The sequence below is a fragment of the Paroedura picta genome, chromosome 4, assembly GCF_049243985.1.
Source record: "Paroedura picta isolate Pp20150507F chromosome 4, Ppicta_v3.0, whole genome shotgun sequence".
NCBI lineage: Eukaryota > Metazoa > Chordata > Lepidosauria > Squamata > Gekkonidae > Paroedura > Paroedura picta.
In genome coordinates, this window is record NC_135372.1 from 44,889,537 (window position 1) to 44,916,651 (window position 27,115).

Sequence of the window (27,115 nt, forward strand, 5' to 3'; positions counted from 1 at the left end):
CGCCGCCATTACTGCTTCAGTGGGTTTATTATCCTGCTTAGTAGATTCTTTAAGAGCTGCAGATTTCCTCACTTTAGGACTCATTTTTTCATTCTCCTTAGCAAGATCTGGACTGCTTTCTTGAGCAGTTTTTTTTAACAACTACAGTATCAATAAAAGGATGGGGATGCTAACTGGAAAACTTAACTTTGCAGTTCTCATTTTCCCACATTCCTTCATTAAAGAAGAAGAGTTAGTCTTTATAACCTGCTTTTCAGTACCTGAAAGAGTCTCCAAACAGCTTACAATCACTTTCCCTTCCTCTCCCCACAACAGACACCCTGCGAGGTAGGTGGGGCTGAGAGCTCTGAGAGAAACTGCTCTGTGAGAACAGCTCTAGCAGGATTGTGACTACCCCAAGGTCACCCAGCTGGCTGCACGTGGAGGACTGGGGAAGCAAACCCGGCTAACCAGATCAGAAGCCACCACTCTTACAGTGCAGCCGCGAATAACCGTGGCCACCGGTTGATGCCGCAGAGGGCAGGCCTGCAAGATGCTGTGGCAGAACGCTTGGTGGCGGCAGGGGTGGGGCCATCGGATGCCTATTTAAGGCACCACATGTAAGGGCCCTGCCTCTCCGCTGCTGGACGTCGCCTGAAGAGCTTCCCTCCCGCCCGCCCAATGTTTATTGGGGGTATTACAATTGTTTTGTCACTGTGGTTTAAGGGGCATTAGAAAAGAGCCTGTTATCAGGGCTGCAGTTTGCATACTGGAGCCCTGAGGTAGGGAGTCTCCATAAGAGACTGGCTCGAGTGTGAGCATGGCTTACCCAGTTGGGTAGGCTAGGGGTTCTGACCCAGGTAGCTTGGTGGTTGAATGAAGTGGGTGCTCATCAGCCATCCATAAGCCACCTCCCGGGAACAGGACTCTGGGGGCAAGGTACCTGCCCTCTCAGCTAGAAGGGCGTCAGGTACCAGGACGCCCTCAGAGCCACCAACGAGTAACCAGATGGCTGAATGGGAGGCTCTATTTTCTCGTGCCAGGCCAACCCTCTGGCTGGAGGCTTGTGGGTGCATAATAAAAGCTGTGGCTTTGTTACTGCCAACCTGAGTCACGTCGTGTTTGGCCCATATGCCCTCCTGCCAATCAACCATTATACCAAGCTCTTTTGTTTGGTATGTATACTCCTATTTATTTTCAGCATAGGAGAATGTATCTTTTGGTTCCAAAAATGCTGTTTCATGAGTATCAAAAAAAGGAATGTAGGTATTTTATTTATAGATGGCTTCAGTGCTCCATCAAGGTGTTCATTGATCCAGGTTGGAGAATGGAAATAGCCTTGCATCTTTGTGAAGATAAGGTCCCCAGGTTTAAAATTGAGGGTCATGTTTGTTGCTGGCTGCTGGAGGACCACCTGGAGCCTCTAAACATTGTTCTCAAAGTGAACTCTGATCCTGCGTTGAGCAGGGGGTTGGACTAGATGGCCTGTATGGCCCTTCCAATTCTATGATTCTATGATCCTCACTTCATTGAACTATCATTATACTAATGGAAAAATACTGAAAGTAAATCATTATAAAAGCTGTGTTGTAACACAATAACTAATGTAGCCCAGGACAGACCAGTCTGGCTAAAAGGCAGACAGCTTAGTCCTACTTGTACTCCAGAATAGGTTTCAGTGAAGCCAGTGGGACTTAAAGTCTTGTAAGTGTGCTTAGGATGGCAGCTTCAAGGAGCACTAATAGGTCTGCTCAGAATTGAATCCCATGTTAGTAAATGAGCCTTACTCCCAGGAAAGTGTATATTCAATGGTGTTTAATTCTGAGGAATTTTATATAGGACTGTAGTCAAAGCTGCACATCAAAACCTTCTCAGTTCAAATTCCTCTGCTAAGCCTGAGGCAACCTCAGCCTTGTCTGTCCTTCCGCACTGTGGGAATAATAATGCTAACCTGTCTTACAGGCATCTTGTAAATATTTCTGACATACTGAAGTACTTTGAATATGATTGAAAGGTATATGAATATACATAGATGGGTAAGCCAATACAGTGAACCAGAAAAGACTCTTTATCTCTGAGCAACAGCTATAACTATTCCTGATTTTTTCTATTTAAGAATGATAATCAGACAGCCAGTATGGTACAGCTGCTGCAGGGTTGTATGTGAAAGATCCATGCGCAAATCCAGTTATCGGTTTCAGTGGGTGACTTTCTCTTTAATTGATACCTCCAAGGATTTTGATACCTCTAAGAACAATGCACGGGAAAATGTTACCCTGAGTTCCTCAGTGGAAGGATAGAATAAAAATGGGGAAGATAGATATCTAATTCCCTCATTCACAGGTAAGTATCCAAAAAAATCTATGTTAATGTGGATCATCAAAAAAAGGCTTACCCAGCCAACCACTACTGCCACAGAAGAGTAACTTTTGGGTGGGGTATGTTCAGCTACCCATATGAGGTCAGAACGTAGAAGCAAAGCAGGGCCAGCCCTGGTTAGTACTTGAATGGGAGACCACCGAGGAAGTCTAGGGTTACACTGCCTCTGAGCATTTATTGTCTTGAAAAGCACATGGGGTTGCAGTTAGCCAGCTGCAAAATTGATGGCGGGGGGGGGGGGAAAGGATTGCAATTAACACCTTAACACAGCTGAATGGGACAGGGACTCCAGATGTTCAGTGTGGCTCTAAAAATGTTATGGGGAAGACGATCTGAATTATGACTATGTTTCTGGAGAAGAAAGCTGAATTCTTCCACTAAAGTGACATTTTGTCAATCAGAAATACACCCTCAGTTGTAAAATAATTACCCACAGGGTGATCCTGCATGGAACAGGGGGTTGGACTAGATCACCTGTATGGTCCTTTCCAACTCTATGATTCTATGCCTATCTTTTTAAACTAGGTGTTTAAAACCACCTCAGAGGACAGGGGTGTATGCAGTTCCAATTGGGGAAAAACACAGAGAGAAAGGGTAAAACTCATCTCCTTCTCCACCATTACAGCCCCTATTTAGATAGCATGCCCTCATGGCCCCTTTTTTATCATTCAAATACTTTTGTAGGATTCCAGCTATGGAACTCTGTCCCATGTATACTTAGGTTTGCCTAAGTCCATAGAAATCAACAGGCTTTGCCGCTCCTAGCTCTGCACAGAATGAGACTGAAAACATATTGTATAGCCTAGGGAAAGATGCAAAGTAGTCTAGTTGGTTGATCCAAAAATAATGAACTGGGTGGGATAGGTCCCAGTGAAGAAACAAGTATAGAGAAATATAGATGCACTGGGGAACCAATATGGCAATAAAATATTGCCTGGAGCGCCACAAGCTACATTTAGCTATTGTTAGTATGACCTTATACTCTGTCAAGTGATTCCTTTATAAAGTTGAAGTTGGTCCTTAAATATAAAAAAAAACATTGTCCCTTGAAAAAGTTGTAAGGCAAACTGCATCGGGACTTTTGTGAAATTATAAAGAATAAAGAATTACTGAAGATAGAAGACTCTATATAAGTCCATTTTGGATATTTTATTGCAATATTGGTTCCCCAGTGCATCTATATTTCTCTATAGTTGGTTGATCCAGCATTGTGCATAATAGGAAGCCAGATAGGAAGCCATATCAGGAAACTGGGTTGGATTCCACTGAAAATTTGCACGGACGTAAGAATATCTATCACCAGAGCCAGCTGCAGACCTCAGAATCCTCAGAGGAGGACTTGGGCTATGAGGTGACACAGGTAGAGCCCCTACTGGGGGAGTTGGAGAAACAAGCAACTCAGGTAGCCTAGTTCACACAGCCCAAGTAGAGTCAAAGAGCAGGCCGCTAATCTAGAAGTGACTGCAGAAGCTCCTCCACTTAGCAGTCGGACCTGCCTGAGACCACCTGTAGCTCACCAGACAGATGGCTACCCCAGACAGCAGCCAGCTTCTTCAGAGGGAGCCAACAGCTAAAAGATGTAGTGCTCAAATGTTACCCTGGTGCCGATTACTAGATGAGAATGAGTCTTCCCAGGATAAGGACTGGAGGCAGCAGGGATAGCTATTTAAGTGCAGTTGAGAATATAGTCTGTGGGAAGTAACTGTGTGCCCAGTGAGGATGACGGCACCCACCTTGCTTGATTGCCTGCTCATGAGACTCCTTGGAACTCTAACCCTGGACCAGACCTTTGACCATTCTGTCTGCCTGCTTGATTAGAACTTCTCAGCTACAACCCAGCTTCCCTTTGACCACATCTGTGTCGGGAACCCGCTTGCTAACTGAAAAACAGGGTGCCCCTTTGAAGAAAACGTCACGCCAGGCCTGGTGAACGATACAACAGGAACAAGCTTTATTTCAGCAACGTGGAGTCCGCTGGTATGGAGTAAGAGCTTCCACCGAACTCCAGGTGGAAGCTCCCTTTTATACAAAACCCACCTCCTTAGGCTGTATTGCCCCACCCAGTACTTGCGGAGGGAACATGCTGATACAATCATGACTCATGCACATATGCGAGGTTTTCCGGGGTTCCTGATGGCCCATTTTCCTGGAACAAAGGGCCATCTCCGGGCCCTTGTCAAAAGGTGGAGGGGGACATTGAGGTTCTTTAGCGGCCATTGCCACCTCAACGATCGGGTGGGGCGCCCAGCTGCCGGCTTGCCTATGATCACCATGCCCTACCTCCGTGATCGCGGGCGCCTCTGATGGCGGGGTTCGGTCCCGTTCCCAAGCCACCAAGGACCGAACCACGACATTCTGCCCCCCCAAAGGTCCATTCTCCAACCCCCCGGGGCGGCCAGGATACCGCTTGTGGAAACGTTCAGTGAGTCGGGGCGCAAGGACGTCCGCTGCCCAGACCCATTCCCGGTCCCCCAAAGCGAAGTCCTTCCATTCCACGAGGTACTGCAACTTCCCCCTGTGGAGTCTAGAGTCCAGGATATCCGCCACCTCGTGGTGCTCCCCCCCCGGCAGGACCTCGGGCGCTGGCGGGGAAAACACGGGGTGCCAAACGTCACCGTCCGGAGTTTTTTTTAGAAGGCTCACGTGAAAGACGGGATGGATGTGCCGGAGGTTCTTGGGGAGCTTGAGCTTGACCGAAACTTCGTTGATCGGGGCCAAGACCTCGAAAGGCCCCAAAAACCGAGGGCCTAGCTTCTTGCTGGGCAAATTCAACCGTAGGTTCCGGGTGGAAAGGTAAACTCGATCCCCCGGTCGGATCTCCTCAGCTGGTCGTCTCTTCCGGTCGGCGTCCTCTTTCTGCGCTGCCTTGACTTTGTGGAGCTGCTCCTGCAGCGACTTCCAGCAGCTCCCGGCACGCTTCCCCCACTCGCGAAGGTCGGCCGATTCCCGGGCGGGGACCTCTCCAAGCTCCGGGAAGTGTCTCAGGTCTGTCCCGTAGACGACGGCAAAAGGCGACATCTCCGTGCTGCTGTGGTCTGCGTTGTTGTACGCGAACTCGGCCAGGGGGAGCAGGGGCACCCAGGTGTCTTGATGATAGGAACCGAAACACCGCAAGTACTGCTCCAGTACTTGATTAACCCGCTCGGTCTGCCCGTCCGTCTGAGGGTGGTAAGCGGAGCTCAGCCCTTGCTCGATGTCTAACAGGCGCAGGAAAGCTTGCCAAAACCGGGACACGAATTGTGAGCCCCGATCGGAAATCACCTTGTCCGGCAGCCCGTGCAGTCGGAACACGTGATCCATGAACATCCGAGCCAACTGTGAAGCACTGGGGACACTGGCGCAAGGAATGAAATGGGCCTGTTTGGAAAATAGATCTACCACCACCCAGATCACCGTTTTCCCCTTGCTGGGAGGCAAGTCTGTTATAAAGTCCATGGAGATCACTGACCACGGCCGGGTCGGGACCTCGAGCGGGTGCAGCAGACCTTTCGGCTTGCCAACCCCCGGCTTGCAGGTCAGGCAGACAGGACAACCACTGACGTAAGCTTTTGTGTCCCGCCGCAGACTGGGCCACCAAAACCGCCGCCGGGCCAACTTCCAGGATTTTACGAAACCGAAGTGCCCGGCGGTCTTAGCATCGTGGCAGAGGCTGAGGGCTTCCCGTCGTAGCCCTTCCGGGACGTAGACAGCCTCCCCCCTCCGCCAGAGACCGGAGTCCAAAATCAAAGAGTCCCGGAGCTCAGCCAGCTCCTCGTCTGCCCCATAGGCTGCCACTAGGCGGTCTCGGAGCGGGGCGGTCGCCGGGTCGGGCTCCCATTCCTCCCTGGCCCGCCGCCTAGTGACGACCCCCCGTCCCAGCTGCTCCTCGCCAAACACGGACCTGGTGCAGGGAGCGTACCCCTCCCCATAATTCGGCAGACGGGAGAGGGCGTCCGCGAGGAAATTCTCTTTGCCGGGGATGTGACCAAGCTTGAAATTGTACCGCGAAAAGAACTCCGCCCACCTCATCTGCTTGGCGTTCAGGGATCGCGGTTGCCGGAGCGCCTCCAGATTCTTGTGATCTGTCCAGACCTCGAACGGCTCCTCTGTTTCCTCCAGCCAATGCCGCCATTCGGTGAGGGCGAACTTAATCGCAAACGCCTCCTTCTCCCAGGTAGACCAGTTCCGCTCCGTTTCGGCGAATTTTCGTGAGAGGTAGGCCGCCGGCCTCAGCTGTCCCGCCTTGTCTCGCTGCAGGAGAACCGCCCCGGCTGCTGCGTCGCTGGCGTCGACTTGTACCACCATCGGCTGGGTTGGGTCGACGTGCAGTAGCGTGGGCTCAGACGCGAAAGCTTGCTTGAGGGCCAGGAACGCTGCCTCCGATTTCTCATTCCAGCCGAGCGCTGCGCTGGGCCGCGTGGCGCGAGGACCTCTCCCCTTGGTACCTAGCAAGTCCGTGAGGGGAGCCACTACGGAGGAGTATCTGGGGATGAAGCCTCTAAAAAAGTTAGCAAACCCCAGGAAGCTTTGTAGCTGTTTCCGGGTGCGGGGCCTTTCCCAGGCCAGCACCGCCTGCACCTTCTCGGGGTCCATAGCTATGCCCTGGGCTGAGATGCGGTAGCCCAAATAGTCCAGGGAGGGACGGTGGAATTCGCACTTAGCCAGCTTCACGTATAGGTGGTTTGCCAGCAGGCGCTTTAACACCTCCCTCACCAGGGTCACGTGCTCTTGGGGATCTTGGCTGTAGATCAGGACGTCATCCAAATAAACCACCACCCCCTGAAACAGAAGGTCCTGCAACACCTCATTAATTAGACTCATGAAAACCCCAGGTGCCCCGCTTAAGCCGAACGGCATCACTTTAAATTCGAATTGTCCCAATTGACAGTTAAACGCTGTTTTCCACTCATCCCCCTCCCGGATGCGTACCCGGTAGTACGCCTCCCTTAGGTCCAGTTTAGTGAACAGAGTCCCTTTGCCCAGCCGGGCCAGCAAATCCGGGATCAGCGGGAGGGGGTAAGCGTTCCCCGCTGCGATGGCGTTGAGGCCCCGGTAGTCCTGGCACAGCCGTCGGGACCCATCCTTTTTCCGGACGAACAAAACTGGAGCTCCCATGGGACTGGAAGCGGGCCGGATGAAACCTCGGGCCAGATTTTTATCCAAAAACTCCCGGAGGTCCTTGAGCTCACCCTCACTCATCTTGTAGATGCGCCCTTTGGGTAGTACCGCCCCCTCTGGGATGTTGATAGCGCAGTCCGTGCGGCGGTGTGGGGGTAGCTCGTCCGCTTCCCGCTCGCTGAAAACGGCTGCGAGGTCTCGGTACTCTGGCGGGACCTCGGGCTCTGGTTTCTCCTGCTGCGCCGCCGCCGCTCCCCTGGGACGCGCCGCCGTCCTCTTGTGGCTGGAATTCTCGTGGGGGACCCGATGCCGTGCACCCACCGTCAAGTCGAACTTCAGGGTCCCCGCCCGCCAGTCCACCACGGGGTTGTGTTCCTTCAGCCAATCCAGGCCCAACACCGCCCGATATCCCGCTACGGGGACCTGGATCAGCCACCGCAGCTCTTGGTGGTCCCCTATGTGGATGGCGATAGGACCCACCTCTTCCCCGAAAGGTCCCCCCTGAATCGGGCTGCCGTCCATCTGGACGAAAACCAGGGGAACCTTCCGAATGCGCTTCGGTAGCCCCAAAGCCCGGGCTATCTGGGGGTGGACCATGCTGTGGTCGCATCCAGAGTCCAAAAGAGCCTCCCCCACCCAACTTAGTCCGTTCTCCGGGTTCCGGAGCTCTAAAATTACCACATTCGGAGGTCGCGCCTCATGCTGCAGGGGTTTTCCCTCGCACCGCGGGACCTGCTGGTCCTGGCCGTTTCCCGTCGCCTGGGCGCTTCCCGGTTCGTTGCGGAGGTCCTCCGCCCGGCGTGCCTGCTGGGGGCGTGTCGCACCTCCCCCCTGGGAGAGCCCGCGGTCCTCCCCCCCTTGCCGTTGGCACGCTGCTGCGAAATGTCCTGACCCCCCGCATTTCAGGCACAGACCTTCCCGGCGTCTCCTTTCCCGCTCGGGGTTCGGGGGTCGTTTGGGGCGAGAGTTGTCGGGGTCCGGTCTCGGCGCCTCGGCTGACCCGCCTTTGGCCTCCCGGGGGGGTGCGGCGGCCCAACCCAGGCTGGCTTCCAGCTTGGCGACCACAAAACACCACCCCTCCAGTGTAGACAGATCTTCTTCCGTCCCCTTGATCACGGCCCATTCCCTGAGCTTCGGGTTAAGGCCCTCCCGGAAGTACTCGATTTGGGTCTCCTCGTTCCAGGAGAACACCTTGCCTGCTTCCCTCCGGAAAATGTCTATATAGTCCATAACCCCCCTAGTACCCTGTCGAAGTCCCTTGATCCGACTCTTTGCCTTGTCCTCAGCCTGGGGGTCCTGGAATCGTCGGCGGAGCGCGACCACGAAGTCCTGCAGGTCCCGAGTTGCCGGGTCGCCGCGCTCGGCCAACCCTAGGTACCACTGACCCGCCTTGCCCTGGAGACACGATGCCACCCCCCAGACCAAGTCCTCGGAGTCCTCATACCGGTCTCCATACCTCCGGGCATGCGTCAGCGCGTGGAGGAGGAACTGCGGGAGGTCGTCCGGCGTCCCGTCGAAACGCGCCTTAAGCTCTGGGGGGGAACGTTTTGGAGAGTAGTCCGACCCCCTCCGGATCCGGGATTCTCGGCGTCCGCCGTCTCGTCCTGCTCCGCTCCACCGGCTACCAACTTGCCCAACGACGCCGTGCCGCTCCCTGCCTTGCACGTCGCTCCTGCGTTGGTCCGGCTCTCGCCGCCCCGTCGGCTCACCCGCTCCCCCGAGATCCTCTGCTATCTTGCCTCTCCGCTGGCCGTCTCGCCTACTCGGGACTGAAAACTGCTCCGGGTAGGGGTCCGGGGCCCGCTCACCAGTACCGGGCTCGTCCTCGTCGCTGGAGACGTCCTCACTCGACGCGATCCCCTCCGCCGTTGTATTACCAGTCCCCCCGGGCCCGGCCCGAGCTTGCTCACGGGCTTCAGCTGCCTGCAAGCGCCTGGCCAAGTCCGCCATGGCCCGCCGCAGGTCCTCTAGGGATTCCTCAGGTCCTACCGGGCGAAGCGCCTGCCTCAGCTGGGTGTCCCAGGTTGGGGCCAACCCCCCAGACCTCGGCGCGCTCCCCGCCGTGCTTGGGAAGCCCATGGCCCGGCGCCTTCCCTTGGCCGCCGCTGCCGAGGGTCTCGGGGTCCCGGACAGCTGCTCCTGGCCTCCCGATTTTCGGAGGAAATCTCCCGGGGACATTAAACTCATGTTCCCGGGGTTCGTGGGGGTCGAGACCGCCCCGTTGCTTGAAAACGCCATCTCTGGATCCGTCCCGATAAGCGCTCGGATGCGATGCCGACCCTGGAGTTCGGTGGAAGCTCTTACGATGTCGGGAACCCGCTTGCTAACTGAAAAACAGGGTGCCCCTTTGAAGAAAACGTCACGCCAGGCCTGGTGAACGATACAACAGGAACAAGCTTTATTTCAGCAACGTGGAGTCCGCTGGTATGGAGTAAGAGCTTCCACCGAACTCCAGGTGGAAGCTCCCTTTTATACAAAACCCACCTCCTTAGGCTGTATTGCCCCACCCAGTACTTGCGGAGGGAACATGCTGATACAATCATGACTCATGCACATATGCGAGGTTTTCCGGGGTTCCTGATGGCCCATTTTCCTGGAACAAAGGGCCATCTCCGGGCCCTTGTCAAAAGGTGGAGGGGGACATTGAGGTTCTTTAGCGGCCATTGCCACCTCAACGATCGGGTGGGGCGCCCAGCTGCCGGCTTGCCTATGATCACCATGCCCTACCTCCGTGATCGCGGGCGCCTCTGATGGCGGGGTTCGGTCCCGTTCCCAAGCCACCAAGGACCGAACCACGACAATCTGCTTTCTAACAGGCAGAGCAACAGAGAGTTCTGGCCAACTACTGCTGTAAAATGACACCTCTCTGCCAAGAACCTGCATACCAGCACAGATGCCTGCCTTTCTTGCAATCCCAAATGTCCTTGAAATGTTGATCCTGAAGGGCAGGGGTCTTTTACAGCAGTGGTCCCCAACCTTTTTATCACCGGGGACCACTCAACGCTTGACAATTTTACTGAGGCCCACTGCCCTAACGCTCTCTGACTCTGGTCGCTATGGTAATGTTTAAATATCCCTTCAAAATAAGATACAGACACGCCACAACAATGAACATAAGGAACATTTTATTTTCATGGAAATTTTAACTCATGACAATGACAAATCAATGGGAACCCTGAGCTTGTTTCTCTGCAATGAGATAGTCCCATGTGCGCCTGCCAGATCATGGATGAAGTAAAGGGCCAGGGGGGGGGGGAGAAGGCGTCCTTCGCGGCCCACCTCCAGTTAGTCAAAGGACCACATGTGGTCTGCGGCCCACAGGTTGGGGATCGCTATTTTACAGAAACAGCACGGTTGGGGTCAGAAGTGTACAATAGGCCTTGATGAAAATATGTTCTTCCTTTAAATCAGTGGGCATGCTTCTTAGGCTCCAACCCAGCAATATGAACTAGGAAACCTATGGGGTCACCATATCAACGGTGAATAAAGGGTTAATGTAGTTTAGTTTATAACTTTTAAAAATACCAAATCCCTTGTCCTTCAAACATTGCAAAGCAGTCAGCCCAATCTTTTTCCTCTGCCAGTCGTCTGCTAAAAAAATTAAATAAATAAATCACCCTCCCAACTGCAAAATCCTGGATTAATTTTAACCAGTCTATCAATATAGGATTTAGAATCCTTTAAAAGCTGCAAAGCCTCGAAATTATTAGAAGGGCATTTAGTTTCCTTTGCAGATCCATGGGGCTTACAATTACACGGTGACTGAGGATGTAAATTATGACGTTTAAATTAATGTCCTTTATTTGTTTCTTCCATGAAGCATGCAGAGATCAATATAGTGCCGAATGTCATATTTCAGCTGGAAAATTTTTAGTATGAATAAAATCCTCCTAAATAACTAGTATACAAAGGCCAGTGAAGGAAGGGAGGGGGTAAAATGGAGCTCTTTAGACTATTTTCTGGGCTACCTGCTGTGTTTGATTTACTGAGTATTGTTACCAAGTGAGTCCAACTGCAGCCTTGAAAAGTCAAGATTTCTAGTAATACCCATATGGTTTCGAGGGAGAAAAATACACAAGTATGCACCCTTTCAGATCTGCATGTGAAACAGGAGGGACTGGGTCACAAAGTGTACTGTTTTCAGAGTCCTGGAGGGAACGCCAAGGCTTTGTTTTTTTTAAAGGAAGATTTGGATCAGCACTCTGATATATGAAGGACGTTTGTTCACAGAGCCCTTAGGTTTTGAAGCTTTAAATCTTATTCAGAATGACTATAAGGAGGGTGATACCTCATCCATTACTGTAACCTCTGGATTAGACTACTGCATCTCACTGTTTGTGGGGTTGTTTCTGGAGACATCTTGGAAGCATCAGTTGGTATGAGTGGCAGCAAGGCTCTGTCCTCTGTAGGGTCAGCCCCGTGTATCATATAGTGCCAGAGCTATGTCAGTTGCTTGCCTATCTGCTTCTGGGTCCAGTTCAAAATTCTGGTTATCACCTTGAAAGCCCTTCACAATCTTGGGGCTTCTGAAGCCATATCTTCCAGGATACTCCCATGAACCAGGAACCTGTATGTTCCTTTCTGCTGCACTGGGCTTAAAAAACAAGACAAAGGGAATGTAGTAGTAAGAAATGTTAATGCCCCTATCTATTGGATCAGGGAAGAAAAGTGCCATCAAGTTGCACAAAACGTATGGCGATCCTGTAAGAATGTAATGGCAAGAGACAGAGGTGCTTTGCCTCTGCCAGACACTTTGTAGTAACCCTGGACTTCCTTGGTGATTTCCCATCCAAGTACTAACCAGGGCCAACCTTGCTTAGCTAACAAGATTGGGCTAGCCTGGGCCATTCAGGTCAGGGTTGTTGGTTTTACTGCAACCAAAAAAGATGGCTATAAGATTTGGGATTTTAAGGTATGGAATGCAAGAACAAGCACAGAATTAGAAATACCAAACTAGTACATGGTCATTAATTTCCACTTTGATTTGTGAAAGTCATTCATTTCTGCCGCATCTCTGCCTCATCAGCCTGTTGGGTGGAGCTGGCAGGCTTGGTGTGGTGGTTAAGAGTGTCAATTTCTAATCTGGAGAACCAGGTTTCATTCCCTGCTCCTCCTCCAAATGCAGCCAGCTGGGTGACCTTGGGCTCGCCATAGCACTGATAAAGCTGTTCTGACCAAGCTTCACCTACCTCATAGGGTGTCTGTTATGGGGAGAGGAAAGGGAAGGCGATTGTAAGCTGCCTTGAGACTACTTGTGGTAGAGAAAAGCGGCATATAAGAACCAACTCTTCTTCTTTTACAGCAAAAGGTGGGGTGTGAGTTGTGACTGGTGGTGCATGCTGTAAACTCAGAAGTGCATAGGCATTCTGGTTCACTAAGGCACAGGGGATCAAATCTGGAAGAAGATGGTGGTCATAGGAGAGTTGGATCCAACCAAATATTTACACAGTGCCAAAATAATAGTGCATGAAATGACTCCCTAAACAAAAAAGTTTTAAAGATGGGGAAAAGCTACTGAGAATGTTTTTCTCTTTTTCTATATTGCTTATATACTCAGGTCTTTTTTCTCCAGGGTCCAGGGTTGAAGTGGGAGAGAGTCATTTGTGACTATGCCAACTCCCTTGTGGAGTACCACAAGGTGTAGTTCTTTCTCTCCCACCTTGTGTAACATCTTCATGCACCCTCTATCCCAATTAGTTCAGAGGTTTGGGCTAGGACATCATCAATATGCAGATGACACCCAGTTCTGCTATTGGATGGATGGCCAGACTCTCCCTCAGAAACATTCACCAGATGTTTTGGAAGTAGTGAAAGTCTGGTTTAAGCAGAGCCACTTGAAACTCAATCTCTTCGAGATGGAGGTGCTGTGGTGGGTAGAAAATGACCAGGTAAGTAAGCATGATTGTTCTGCCTAGACAGTGTGCAGCTTACAACTATGCAATCTGGTAAGATTTTGAGCATGATCTTTGATGCCTCATTGTCAATGGAGGTGCAGGTCACTAAGGTAGCTCAAATGACATTTTAGCATCTCTGCCACGCAAAGCTACTAGTGCTCTACTTGGCCCCAGAACACCTAGCTACAGTGATCCATGCGACAGTCATCTCCAGAATGGATTTCTGTAACATGCTCTGTGTGATCCTTCCCTTGATGCTGATCCAGAAACTGCAGCTGGTCCAGAACGCAGTGATATGAGTCCTCACCCAAACACCATGGAAGACACATATTTGTCCTGCCCTAAGGCAGCTACACTGCCTCCCAGCTGAATTCTGGATCCACTTCAAGGCATTGATGTTAACCTTCAAGGCTATATGCAGTTAAGGGCCAGCATATCTGAGGGACTATACTCCCCAAAGGACAATATCATCCAATGCCAACAAACTGGCAATTCCTGGCCCCAAAGAAGTATGTCTGGCCTCAACCAGGGCCAGGGCCTCTTCAGTTCTGGCCCTGACCTGGTAGAATGAGCTTCTGAAAGAGCTGAAGGCCCTGATGGAACTAGGTCAGTTCTGCAGGGCCTGTAAGATGGAGCTCTTCAGGCATTTGGATGGAGCCAATGAGCATCATGGCAACATTGGGCTCCCTCTACATGGGTACACCCTCCCCCAAAAACCAAAAACGAAATGCAGTAGTATGACCCAAATGGCTAATTGGCTGGCATGACTGATTTTAAGGTCTTAAGGTTTTACTATATTATTAAATTATTGATAAATGGTCCATTCATACTCCGACTCCCTTTGTATAATCACTCCAGCAAATAATTTCAGGCCAAATACCTATAGCAAGTTAAAATTGATATTCTCACTTTCTGGAAGTTGCAGGACAGACACCTGAAGCGTGAAGTTGCACAGAAAGTCGTGTCCTGGGATGTACAAACTCCCTAAAGGTATTATACAGTGGAATTCGTTGCCTTGGCAACAGATTTCTGCCCCCAAAATACGAGTGACCTGTCAGATTCCAGCTCACCTGTTTCTGCTGCTGCTGTTTCTCTGTGCTCTGCCATACTTGCTCTTTTCAGCACTGTGCATTCTCCATGCGTGTACTCTGAATTGCACTGGGTCATGAGCTTTTTACTGTATAGCTGTGGCATTCAAAGTGAATAATCCTCACACTATGTGAAATGATGCACAAGAATGCAGTAAATATAGATCGCAAATCTCTCAATGAAGTGGGACTTGCATTAAAAATAAAATTACCTACAGCCCACAGCCAAATTTATCAAAGGCTGCAATTTCTCCATCTGTTATAGATTGTAAAGACTTCTTTAAATGACCTGACTGAACATTCCTTACATCTCTTTTATATTTTTATAAAACTGTGAAGTCTATACATTGCGAAGGAGAAGACAATGTCACGCATGAGCACACACGCAGCCAAGAGGTTGGATCTACTGATGCGTAGTCAGACACACAAACTCAGTGCGGTTTTGCTTGCGCAAGCAATCACACTGGCTATAATACAACACATGCAATTATTTGCAAAATGCCTTGTGCAAGCTGAAATGCAAATGGGGATGCCGTAAGTTTAACTTGGAGTGTGGAGAAACGTCTTTTACTTTGGAGGTTTGGATTGTACCAGAATCTCTTCTCATAGAAGAAAACAAGTGAGCAGGGAGTCAATTCACTTGCTGAACTACTTAGTTACCTAGTTACCTCGCCATCTTTTCAGAATGCTATTGACCTCCAGGGCTAGAGACTATGCTCTAGCTAGAAGCTGATACTTAGCAGGGAAGAGAGATTTGGTAGCAGTTGTTTTCATGGAGGTTCCAAGAGATTTCAGGCTCATTCCACCGAGAAAGAATGTGTTCTTTCTTACACCTGGGTTCCTGCTGAAGGCTGCCTTCGTCATGTGGAGGGATGCAGGCCTGAACAAAGAATCTAAGGTAATGGGAATCTTTTAGAACACTGAAACTCATAAGGTAAAGATCGTACTTTAGAATAAGATCTGCTAGGCCATGTACAGAGTGAGGGAATGAGGAAGTGCCCATTTACATATTTTGTGGGGATCCCTGTTCAGAGTATGTGTGTGGACACTTTTAAGTAATGTTTTATAATTTTTAATAATGCTGTTTGTTGTTACCTATACCACACATGCTAGCTGCATGTGGAAGAGCTGGGATTTAAACCCACCTTGTTGATTAGAAGCTACCACTCTTAATTACTACACCATGCTGGCTCTCTAGGGCAGAGTCTGCACTTACTTTCTTTATTCCATTGTCAATCCTGTTGAAATCAGATCGCCAAGCCTCTTTCTTTCTTTTCTTGAAGGGGGGAGGGAGGAGCCAGGCAGGGAGCTTCTTTCTTTTCTTGGAGGGGTGGGGGAGAGGATCGAAAAAGGCAGAGGAGGGAGGAAAAATCCAGGACCGACAGAAGTTGAAAGAAATTAGGGGCTTCTCCTTTGAGGCAAGCTTGTCACATGACCAGGTGTGGCCTATCAGAGTTTCTCTACCACAGAGCTTGATTTCCCAATCCGGATTTGAAAAATATTGAGCATTAAAAGCATTCTAAGATATCACACAATAAAGGTAGGGTCACTCCGGATCCACCCTTCTTGCTGCAGAAGGAAAATTTAAATTGCCCAAAATCCAAATGGAAATCGCATTCTGTGTAGAGGGCAGGGACTGAATCGACCTGGGGTTGGAATAAAAGCTCCGTGCAGTTTACACCTAGGAACAAGTTCCCAGAGCAGGGTCTTTTTTAGTGCATTTCCACTTGCCTATGTGAAAATCTTCCTCTGGATCTTGCCCAAAATGTGAGGAGCTTGAATAATAAGTATAATTACTTGTCATTATTGGGAGATGAGTTGGCACCAAACTAGATACGGTGTTTCTTAAAGAACAGAGTTCAGAATTCTAAAGAACAGAGTCCAGAATTCCCAGGGTTATCAATGTGAAGGAAAGGTGCATGGCAAAATATTGCCGGGAGAGTTATTTCCCTGTTTTTGCAGCTCCCCATGTAGTATTTGGGATCTCCTTTATTTTTAAACGTATGCTTTCCCCAGCTGCTATGTAACTGCAGGAACATGGCCAGCACCAGCATACCTTGAGTAGAAGCAGCTGCCAGGACCCGTGGTTCCTGGTGGGGCCCACTGCTGCTGATTCCTCTGATGCAGGGGTAGTCAACCTGTGGTCCTCCAGATGTCCATGGACTACAATTCCCATGAGCCCCTGCCAGCAAATGCTGGCAGGGGCTCATGGGAATTGTAGTCCATGGACATCTGGAGGACCATAGGTTGACTACCCCTGCTCTGATGCCTGCACTCACACCCTTCCATTGCCTGCTTGTGAGTGCACTCACACCCTTCCATTGCCTGCTCATGGGAATTGTAGTCCATGGACATCTGGAGGACCATAGGTTGACTACCCCTGCTCTGATGCCTGCACTCACACCCTTCCATTGCCTGCTTGAGAGACCTGTGCTCCCAGTGTACAAGCAGTGTGAGCAGCTATGCCCATAGTTGGTGGCAGAGCATGTGAATGGACAGAAGAAGGATGCACAGATTGGTGGGAGCATGCAGATAGGCAGGCAAGAAAGGGGGGGCATAACCTAAAACTGGCCCGGGCAAGGATGCAGAGTAGTATTCGGGATCTCTGATCCAGGAAGCCTGACCCAATTCTATTAAAAATCATGTATAGTTTGAACCTGAAGGTTTCTCTCAAATGGGATAGATTACACTTCAAAAAACCAAGTAAAAAAGGCTATGATAAAGAGCTTCCTGATAACTATATAAATAGCTGAATTCCCAGTGTTTAAAAAGCTTCTGAAGTGGGCAGAGAAGCCTAGCAATGTCAAATCTTTGAAGTTTGAAAGACGGCAGGTTGTCCAGTCATGTAAATGTATCCGTAAACTGAATACAGCCCTCAGGCATCTGGCGGGCTGCCAGCAAGGCCCCCGAGGCAGCATAAGCATTGATTTAGAAAACAAACCTAACCACTTCAAACAGAGCAATGCATACATTCAAAAGTCCACCCAACCACTAGTGGAGGATTTCATATGGGACAGTCATTGAGTCAGGCTTCTTGTTACATACTTATATTCTGTCTGCAGGAAAAACCTGCAAAGTGCAAAGTACATCAGCTCCGGTTTGCTTAGACCAGGCTTTCTCAGCCGGGGTTTTGTGAAACCCTGGGGTTTCTTGATCCCCCTGGAAGGGTTTCCCAAATGGGTGGGAGTGAATTCATTTTTAATATATTTTTAATGTGTTAAACATGATGTCGCTTATATGTCGCTTTTCTCTACCCGAAGGAGGCTCAAAGTGGCTTACAGTAACCTTCTCTTTCCTTTCCCCACAACAGACACCCTGTGGGGTGGTTGAGGCTGAGAGAGCCATGATATCACTGCTCGATCAGAACAGTTTTATCAGTGCCGTGGCGAGCCCAAGGTCACTCATCTGGCTGCATGTGGGGGAGTGCAGAATCGTACCCAGCATGCCAGATTAGAAGTCCGCACTCCTAACCACTACACCAAACTGGTGATATGATAATATATTGTCATGTTGACCCACCCATCTGTCCCAAAATGACCAGTGATGGGCCTGAAGGGGGTGGGAAGAGGAGGGGTCCCATGTGGGCATGGACACAGCTATGCTCCCCAACCATATTTTTGCATGATCACACAACTTCTGGGCTTTCTCAAAGCCTGAAGAATGTTACATAGGTTTCTCAATGGTTGGGAAAGGGTTGTTTAGACCTTTCTGTTTGCTTAGACCTTTCTCCCAACCATTTAAACCAAGCAGATGAGCAGCAGGGAACAGTTTTTCATGAAGAACTGTTTTCCATGGGGAGTTTAAAATCCCTGCTTTCTAGTTTTCACAAACTGCCTCAAAATACATGAAATCTCATGGTGGGCCTTCAGTTTGTGAACATTGCTTCATAAACCAGGAACCAGCCACAATTCATGATGAACTTTAGTGTCCATCCCTTATAAGACAAATCTGTAGGTTAAGCAGCTTCATGGCAGCCTTGCCAGGCTATCATCTATTGTATTTTTTCTACAATGGGTTTTTCTACTACTAGGTATATAAGAACCTCTTGTGGTGCAGGGTGGTAAGGCAGCAGAAATGCTGTCTGAAGCTGTCTGCCCATGAGGCTGGGAGTTCAATCCCAGCAGCCAGCTCAAGGCTGACTCAGCCTTCCATCTTTCCGAGGTCAGTAAAATGAGTACCAGCTTGCTGGGGGGGGGGGGGTAAATGGTAATGACCGGGGAAGGCACTGGCAAACCACCCCGTATTGAGTCTGCCATGAAAACGCTGGAGGGCGTCACCCCAAGGGTCAGACATGACCCGGTGCTTGCACAGGGGATACCTTTACCTTTTTAGGTATATAATCCCATACATTAGGGAGACACTACAAAAAGTTAACTTTGATGTAACATCAAAATTTTTTGCCAAGATTTATCAGTACACAGGATTAGTCACTGGTGAGGGGAGGATGCTGTAGACACTTAAAATCTGTAGCAAAATGCATGTGTAAAATGTTTAAAACTCAGGGTTTAAAAAAAAAATAAGATAGAATTCCTAGAGCATTGGATTCCAATATGAAACCAAGAGATGAGTAATATAGAGCTCCAGAATCCAGGGAGAAGTACTGGTTTGCAGAAGAACCTGTCAGAGCTTACTGTCCAACATCTAGGGAGGTGACTGCTCAGAAATATCTCTACCCTTCAATCACAATGCTGTGACTCACAATGTAATGCCTGAAAAAAGGAGAGTTGTCCAATTGCTGGGTAATTGGCTGACCCTCTCTATCTTCTTGTACAGTTCTGGGAACTGCTCCATAATGCTGGAGAATCAGGCTTGTGGAAGAACCTGTCAAAACTTACTCTCTTCTTGTCAGTTTTGCCGCAAGATTCAGGGAAACAGGGACAACTGCATAACGGGCTGGTAATTGTCAGGACACACCCCAACATTGTCTGGGCAATCGCATTTTGTGGTTGCTCTATTTAAGAACTGCCATCCCTCCTGCTGGGGAGGGATGCTGCCTGGCTGCCAGACTTCCCTCCTCAGGGCTAATTGCTGTTCTCACTCAGGATTCCACATTTCCTTCAGGCCCACTGTGAAGGAAGCCTCTAACAGCCATAGACTGAGGTGAGGGACATGTTTTCGAGAGCAACACAGGGGAGTCTGTGGGCATGAGCGTGCATTCCTTTTGAGGGAACACACATAAAGCGGGAGAGGTTTCCCCTTCTGCCTTATGGTTGGCTGACAGACAGGGAGGCCACAGAAAAGTCCCTTCTTACTTACTATTCTGCTGTGGCTGGCCTCACTGCTGAAACAAGCCATGAGTGTCTCTTCTCCAACACTCTCTGAACATTTGTGGCCTACTGTGCACGGTTGTTGCATAGATTAAATTGGATGTTGTTGTGGGGGTTCTATTGCCTCCTATTTCATCTGCACAATGGCCTTGTGCAGTAGGCCTCAAGTGTTTCATCATCACAAGAACCTATGTGGAAGGCCTTAAAAGTCTCCTCTGCAAAACAACCCTGTCCACCTTCAAAAACAGCTATTTCTACCTACGGGGGTTATCTTTATGCTCTGGGGATGAGCTAGAATTCCAGGAGCATTCCAGGCCCCATCTGGAGGTTGGCTATCCTTGGGTAGGAAATATTCCTTGAGGTTTAGAGGTGGGGCCTTAAAATGGTACAGTGCCTCCATTTTTACCTGCAGAGCTGATCTTTATAATCTAGAGATGAGCAGCAATAATAAAGATGATAGATGAGGCTTGCAGGCTAAGGTTGGGACGGAGTGGTGCGGGTGTGCCCTGCCTGGGCTATGGGCTCTGGTCAGCCCTTACCAGCAACAGTTTGTATTTTGGGGTGTAAACAGACCAGCAAGGGTTCTGCAAGTCAGGAAAGTGCAGGAAGATCTAAATAAGGAATATTTAGAGCCTGTAATTCCAGGAGATCTCCAGGCCCCATCTGGAGGTTGGCTGTCCCTGGTCGGGAAATATTCCTTGAGGTTTGGAAGTGAGGCCTCAAAAGGCCTGTGCAACTACATAGCACCCCCTGGCCTATTTCAGATCAAGAAAGCACTGCAGAGGTAAAGGTAAAGGTAAAGGTATCCCCTGTGCAAGCACCGGGTCATGTCTGACCCTTGGGGTGATGTCTTCTAGCGTTTTCATGGCAGACTCAATACGGGGTGGTTTGCCAGTGCCTTCCCCAGTCATGACCGTTTACCCCCCAGCAAGCTGGGTACTCATTTTACCGACCTCGGAAGGATGGAAGGCTGAGTTAACCCTGAGCCGGCTGCTGGGATTGAACTCCCAGCCCCATGGGCAGAGCTTCAGACTGCATGCCTGCTGCCTTACCACTCTGCGCTACAAGAGGCTCTAACTGCAGAGATAAGGTGTTGCCAAATAGGTGTAGGTTCATGTTCTGGAATTCCACATTTCCAAGCTGTGCAGGAACCTGACGGGTCAGAACTGCTGTGCATAGAGAGACCTCCCCTTAGGGTTCCCAGCTTCCAAGTGAGACATTAAACCCACACCAAACCATGAGCTACCGCCTGTTGTATTACAGCACACAATGGGCTTTACTACTAGTCATTATCCATTGTTGTTCCTCTATATATTTGTGAAACAGCCTAAGGGGTGGGATGTGTCCGGCTGTCCAAATTGGAATAGGGCCAATCAGGGTGCAGCCAGCTTTGCTCTGATTGGCCCTGCCCCTGCAGCTTCCGTCTGCCATCCCTGGACTATAGCCTCTCTGCTCTCAGACGCCTCAGTGCCTGGAGCCAGCAGCAGGTAAGGGGAGAGGGCCCTGGGCAAAGGGTCGTGGTGGAGGAGAGCTTGCTAACGAGGGCTTCCTGGCCTGCTAGACTGGGCTTGCTAATGAGGGCCTCCTGGCCTGCTGACTGCCTGCTAAGGAGCTCTGTCTCGGCCCTGCTAATGAGCTGCCCAGCCCCCACCCGCCCCACTTGATCTGGCTGTGAGCTGCCACCCAAGGCCATCTTAAGCTGCCTGGCCAAGGGCCAGGCGAGGGGGCTCTTTCAAGGCCCGTTCTTAGGAATGGGCTTTGAAGCTAGTATATATATAAAGGAAAACTGTACAAAAGAACTTTCAAAGGAACTTCCAATATTATAAATCAAGCAATTTGAGAAAGCATTATCAATGAATTCCTGTGCAGTCTTGAAATGTATTGTTTTTAACAAGGAAGGTTATATCCCATAATTGAAGTGCCAGACTGGCGGCAGCTGGGGGGGGGGGTCTGTTTCACACATTTCATTTTAAGGAGGTACTTTAACAGCATTTGAACAATGCAGACTGTGTGACTGGGACATATGTGCATCACACATATATTTGCATCAGGAAACCATAACTGACTGCAGTCTATCCATGAAGGAATAATCAGTGGCAAACTTGAGTTTGTCTAGGGATGCCTGACACCACCTGGAGGTTTGGGGAGAAGGGAGGACAAGCACAATGGTGTCATGCTGGTATGTGGTGACACTTCAGGTGAAGAACGGGAAGAGATATCATTACTTTGGGGCCAACATTCTATGGTTTGGCAAATCCTAGAACATCACTCCCAATTCTCTGACATAACTTCTGGTTCTTCCAGAAGTTATATTGTACATCAATGTGATACTACTATACCCACTCCATTTTTTTCTCTTGCTGACCCTTGAGGTACCAGTGGGCAACAGGGGTGGGGGTTGTTGGAAAGTCTTCTACCATAGCATTCTGAGGTTTGACTATATGCGATGTGTGAAGTGGTCGCCTTGGCCACCTTGCTTGATCAACCAAACTTGATCAACCAATCGTAACTCAATGGGAATCAACATTGGGAAGTCCAGAGCGGACAACATGAAGAAAAACATGTAACAAATACTTAACTGTTTGTTGTTCTTGTTCTTGTGGATCTAGTCCAAGAATTTTCCTTGCCTAGGTTTGAACAGTTTATGCAGACACACCACTTATTCAGCTATAAAAGCAAAACTGCTTTTCTTCCCATTCGTCACACCTAAAGCCTGCTTACTCTTAGATTGTATAAATTAGCCTAATAAAGAGGCTGTACACCACAGAGAAAAACAAAAAAGAGACAAAGAGCTCAAGAAGAACAACAGATGGACAGAGCAGGTAGGGTGCCCAACTCCAGGTTAGAAAATTTCTGGAGATGTTGGTATGGACCATGGGGAGGACAGGGTTTGGGGAGCAGAGGGCCTTTAGCAGGATATGATTCCACTGAGTCCACCTAGGACTGCGAACTCCTGCTTGGGAAATTCCCAGAGATTTGAGGAGTGAGGGCAGGCAGAGTCTGGTGAGGGAGAGCTCAACAGGGATGTCATGCAGTAAGGTCTATTCTCTAAAGATGCCCCTTGCTCCAGGGGAATTGACCCTTGGAGTCTGGAGATGAGCTGTAATTTTGGGGCATTCCCAGGACCGACCTGGAAGCTGACAGCCCTAAGTCCACCCTCCAAGGTCACTTAAGTTGCAATTCTGGGAGATCTTTATGCCTCACCTGGAAGTTGGCAAGCATAACAGCAGGTGAGAATGAATGACAAAATTGACTGATCTCCAGAATCTTGCAATTGTCCTGACTTCCCAGGCAACCCTCAAAAAATTGCTCATGTTTTTCTTGGATCCCTGTACCCTAAAGTGCTAGAAACTCTTTTAAAAATGAAATCTGGGACTTCAGAGGCAGGGAGGACATATTTAGGAGGACACACTCTCCATACGTGTGAGTGTTTGTAAAGGTCTGTAACAAGTAAGAACACCAGATTTATGTTGTGATTTCAGAGAGCTTTCCCATACCTTTATGGCAGTGGAGGCAATTTGAATATGGTGAAGCCTGCGCAGAGTGCTGTCTCTGTCGATGAAGTAGGAGGCTGCCAACTGGTGCAGAGTCTCCAGCGTCACCGTGGTACTGTTAATGCTGGGATCACTCGTCTCTGCTCTCTTGCTCAGCTTCCGCTTGTCCACAAAAATCGTGAGCGATTCCTCTCCTGCACAAATGAGACGTGGGAAGAATCAGAGAAAGGAGAACACCGTTCTTTTGCTTTCCCCTTATTTACATGCATTAGCTCCGGTTCTCTTGCAAAGGCATTGGTGGGGAAGAGAGCATGCTTAGCCTGCAGGAAGTCTTGGGTTCTGTCCCTCATATTGCCAAGCAAACAGAGCCTGGGCAGTAGAACTGAGAAAGACAGCTGACTGAGAATTTTGCAAGATTTGGTGAAGGACTGCATAGTTGCTGTGTGGAATTTACTGGAGTGACCCACTTGGACTGAGCTGGTGCACCTGCAGCAGAACCTGGGACTTTGGAGACTGAGTAATGGGCTCATGGCTTACTCCCCAAAGGTATCATTACAATATACCTGAGAAGAATTGGAAGGACTAGAGCAAGGTTAAACTCTGGTCCAGCTGGCTAGAGAGTTACATTAGCAGAATCTTTTTAAGCAATAATAAATTGGTTTGCTACTGGGCCCATTGAAAACTTCCCTGGTTCATTTGCTGCATTTGGCTGCTAAATAAATAGGCGTGCAATGGGAATTTACAAATGTTCTTATGAGCCACAGAATCTAATTTCTCCACCAGCATCTAATCAAATTAAGATTGGTGACTACTTTGCCCCCTTTTCCCTGTATAATGTTCTCACTTCAAATCATCTTGCAGCTTCACCACCACTGAGGCTTTTCAGCACAATGCTCTGCGTGAGGATCAAAGTGGACATCAAACCTTCTTGTTGCAGGAAGATGGAGAATTGGTTTTTCACTACCCAAAGGAACCTCAAAGCAGCTTGCAATCACCTTCCCTTCCTTTCCCCACAACAGACACCCTGTGAGACACACGAAGAGAGCGCTAACAGAAGCGCTCTGTGAGAACAGCTCTAAGAGACTAGCCCAAGGTCACCCAGCTAGCTGCATGTGGAAGAGGAGGGAATCAAACCATGTGAAAAAGCCCAGAAGGTGCAGCAATATTTTGGGTAAGCTTACTTTATGGACTGCCACAACAGTGAGGAACTTTGCAAGAACCACTGCCAGCTTTAACACACAGTCCCAAGCTAAGTGGACCAATGTCAGGCAGCTTCCTATAATTTCATTTCTACTCTCAAGCATGCCATGCCTAAAGGGAAACAAGGCAAAGGCTGATCAGTAAGTGGAGAACATAAAACAATGACATCATTACCGTCAAAATTAATGTGTGTGTGTGTGGGGGGGGGGTATAATTCTTGCAAACACAAGCCTTGATTTACAATGGCAAATAGATGCTTCTGCCACAGTTGATGAATCTTGCTTCGCCAGCTGAAGTCCACAACCATGAAATAGACTTAGAAGATGATCTAAACATTCACTAACAAATGGATATGATTTGGGAAACTATTCAAGGTTGTGAGTCTTACAGGCTAAAAAGGATTAATCACACTGTATAGCGAAAGGACACAGGGAAGGGGAGATTGCTTAGCACCAGAACCACACAGCTGTATGCATTACAACCCTGTAAAAGGGGAGAAATATCTCCCAGAAAGCCCCAGAGGCAGTTTTCCATCAGGTGCCCCAGGCACAATGAGAGTAAAATACTTTTTTTTTTGTTCCCTGCTTGCAGAAGGGGGGAAAAAAGCATCATATAATCCAATAAGTGGTTCATCGGATTAGCCAGCCTTCTAGTTGATGCCTTCCCCCATCTCCAGCAGCACCGCTGTCCTGGCATTCATCCACGCTCAGAGAATGACATTCACTCTATAGACTGACCTTCGCACACAATTTTCCAGTGTGCTGGCTAGTCTTGGCATGTACAAACTGCTCCTAAGACTAGATTTCATTCTGCCTTGGTACACAAAAGTATATTTTATCTTCTAAGATTTATAGGAGCCTTCATTGATGACAGGAGGTTGTTTTTGTTGTTGTTGCTTTGCTATTTCTGGGTAGAACTTGATGTCTCCCCACCTCTCCTGGAAAAAAAAATGTGCGCCTGCTGATAAAAACAGCAGCCCTGAGTCTAGTCCCTTGCATATCTGTGCAATGCAGAACAAAAAGATGTGTGACATGGTATCTCGTTGTGCATTTCCCCACTCTGCATCATTGACTGGAGTACCATTGGAAGGGGGAGCAAAGACGTTGCCAATGAGATAAGGTGACCAGATTGTCCCACTTTTGGAGGGACATCTGGGGGTGCCTGGCAAATTGTACTTATATTGAAATTAAAACATTTATATTAGGTAAAGGTAAAGGTATCCCCTGTGCAAGCACCGAGTCATGTCTGACCCTTGGGGTGACGCCCTCTAGCGTTTTCTTGGCAGACTCAATACAGGGTGGTTTGCCAGTGCCTTCCCCAGTCATTACCGTTTACCCCCCAGCAAGCTGGGTCCTCATTTTACCGACTTCGGAAGGATGGAAGGCTGAGTCAACCTTGAGCCGGCTGCTGGGATTGAACTCCCAGCCTCATGGGCAAAGCTGTCAGACAGCTGCCTTACCACTCTGTGCCACAAGAGGCTCCTAGAATTTTTGCATTCTATGCCTTCAATGAAACTTTTCAATGACTATGCATTATAGGTTATCATGGCCAGGGACTGCTGTTTTCAGAAGCAGAGCTGTGTTTTTGGTAACGTCCGTGCAGCCTGACCATATGTATTAGCTCAGCACTAAGTACCACTGAATCCAATAGGGATTTCTACCAAACAAATGTGCACAGAATTGCAGTCTTGGCCTACATTTAATTCGACGCAGGTACAGGAGAACATATTTTATTTCCCAGGATTTATATTTGCAATTTAAAGTCTTTGTTCGGCAAAGGTCTGTTCCCTCCTCTCTCTCAAAGGTGCCTGAAAATACAGGGAGTTGATGTCTCAAAAATATAGAACCCCACTGGGGCCACTTCAACAAGGAGTAGGTTGCACAATAGTTAGGGAAATGGCAAGGTGAAATAATGAAATCCGCATGGGTCTTAGAAGCAACTTCAGGAATTATTTAAATAGAAATGCAAATCACAGGATCCCAATACAAGAGGCATTAGAATAGTACTGTAACAGCTTTCACTAAATGTACATAAATATGGCTTGGGAACATGTATTTTGATAATGTGTAATAATAGATGTCCCTATGATTAAAACACTTGGAGCTGTTTTCAGCCTCTAGGCATATTTTTCTGCAGACATATTTTAAAAGCCTGGCTTCCAATTTTCCTGTCTTATTAGTAATGAAAGGAACATAAACCTTCAATTTTAAAGCCATGCAGCACCACCAGTGAGATGTTACATGAAGTATGATGTTATATTTTAAGAAAGCAGCTGGCAAAATATATTGCCCATAATTCAGAGCCTCTTATGTGCACTGTGTTTCTTACCTATGGCCTGCAAAGGCTCATAAAGCCGCAGGAGTGAGGAAAGCTCTGCTTGTACACCCCACAGCAAACCGGGAGCATGGCTTGGTGATGACATCGCAATTCCACTAAAGCAAATGGCAGCCCTGTCCATGGAACATCAGTTTTTTTGTCACTGTCCCGTTTGCCCATCCTGAGCTCATGCATTTACTTCATCGAAGCGGGAAGATCTGCATGGTAACTAGGCTTGTCAACCTCAAGTTCATAGGTGGAAATCTCCTGGGATTATAACTTGTCTCAACGACGTCGACCAGTTCCCCTGCAATAAATGGATGCTTTGGAAGGTGGACTCTCTGACATTATGCTCCATTGAAGTCTCTTCCCAACCCAAACCCTGCCCTCTTCAAGCCCCA

General features: G+C 48.8%; 1 protein-coding gene across 3 annotated transcripts in view; it reads right to left on the reverse strand.

Annotated features, from left to right (window-relative positions):
- Window positions 1-27,115, reverse strand: part of BRINP3 (BMP/retinoic acid inducible neural specific 3) — a 324,516-nt gene that overhangs the window by 103,874 nt on the left and 193,527 nt on the right. For all 3 annotated transcript variants that reach the window (XM_077332678.1, XM_077332677.1, XM_077332676.1), the window contains exon 4: window positions 23,202-23,392. In XM_077332678.1, coding sequence (XP_077188793.1) covers window positions 23,202-23,392 — 191 coding nt within the window. The remainder of the gene's footprint in view (window positions 1-23,201; window positions 23,393-27,115) is intronic.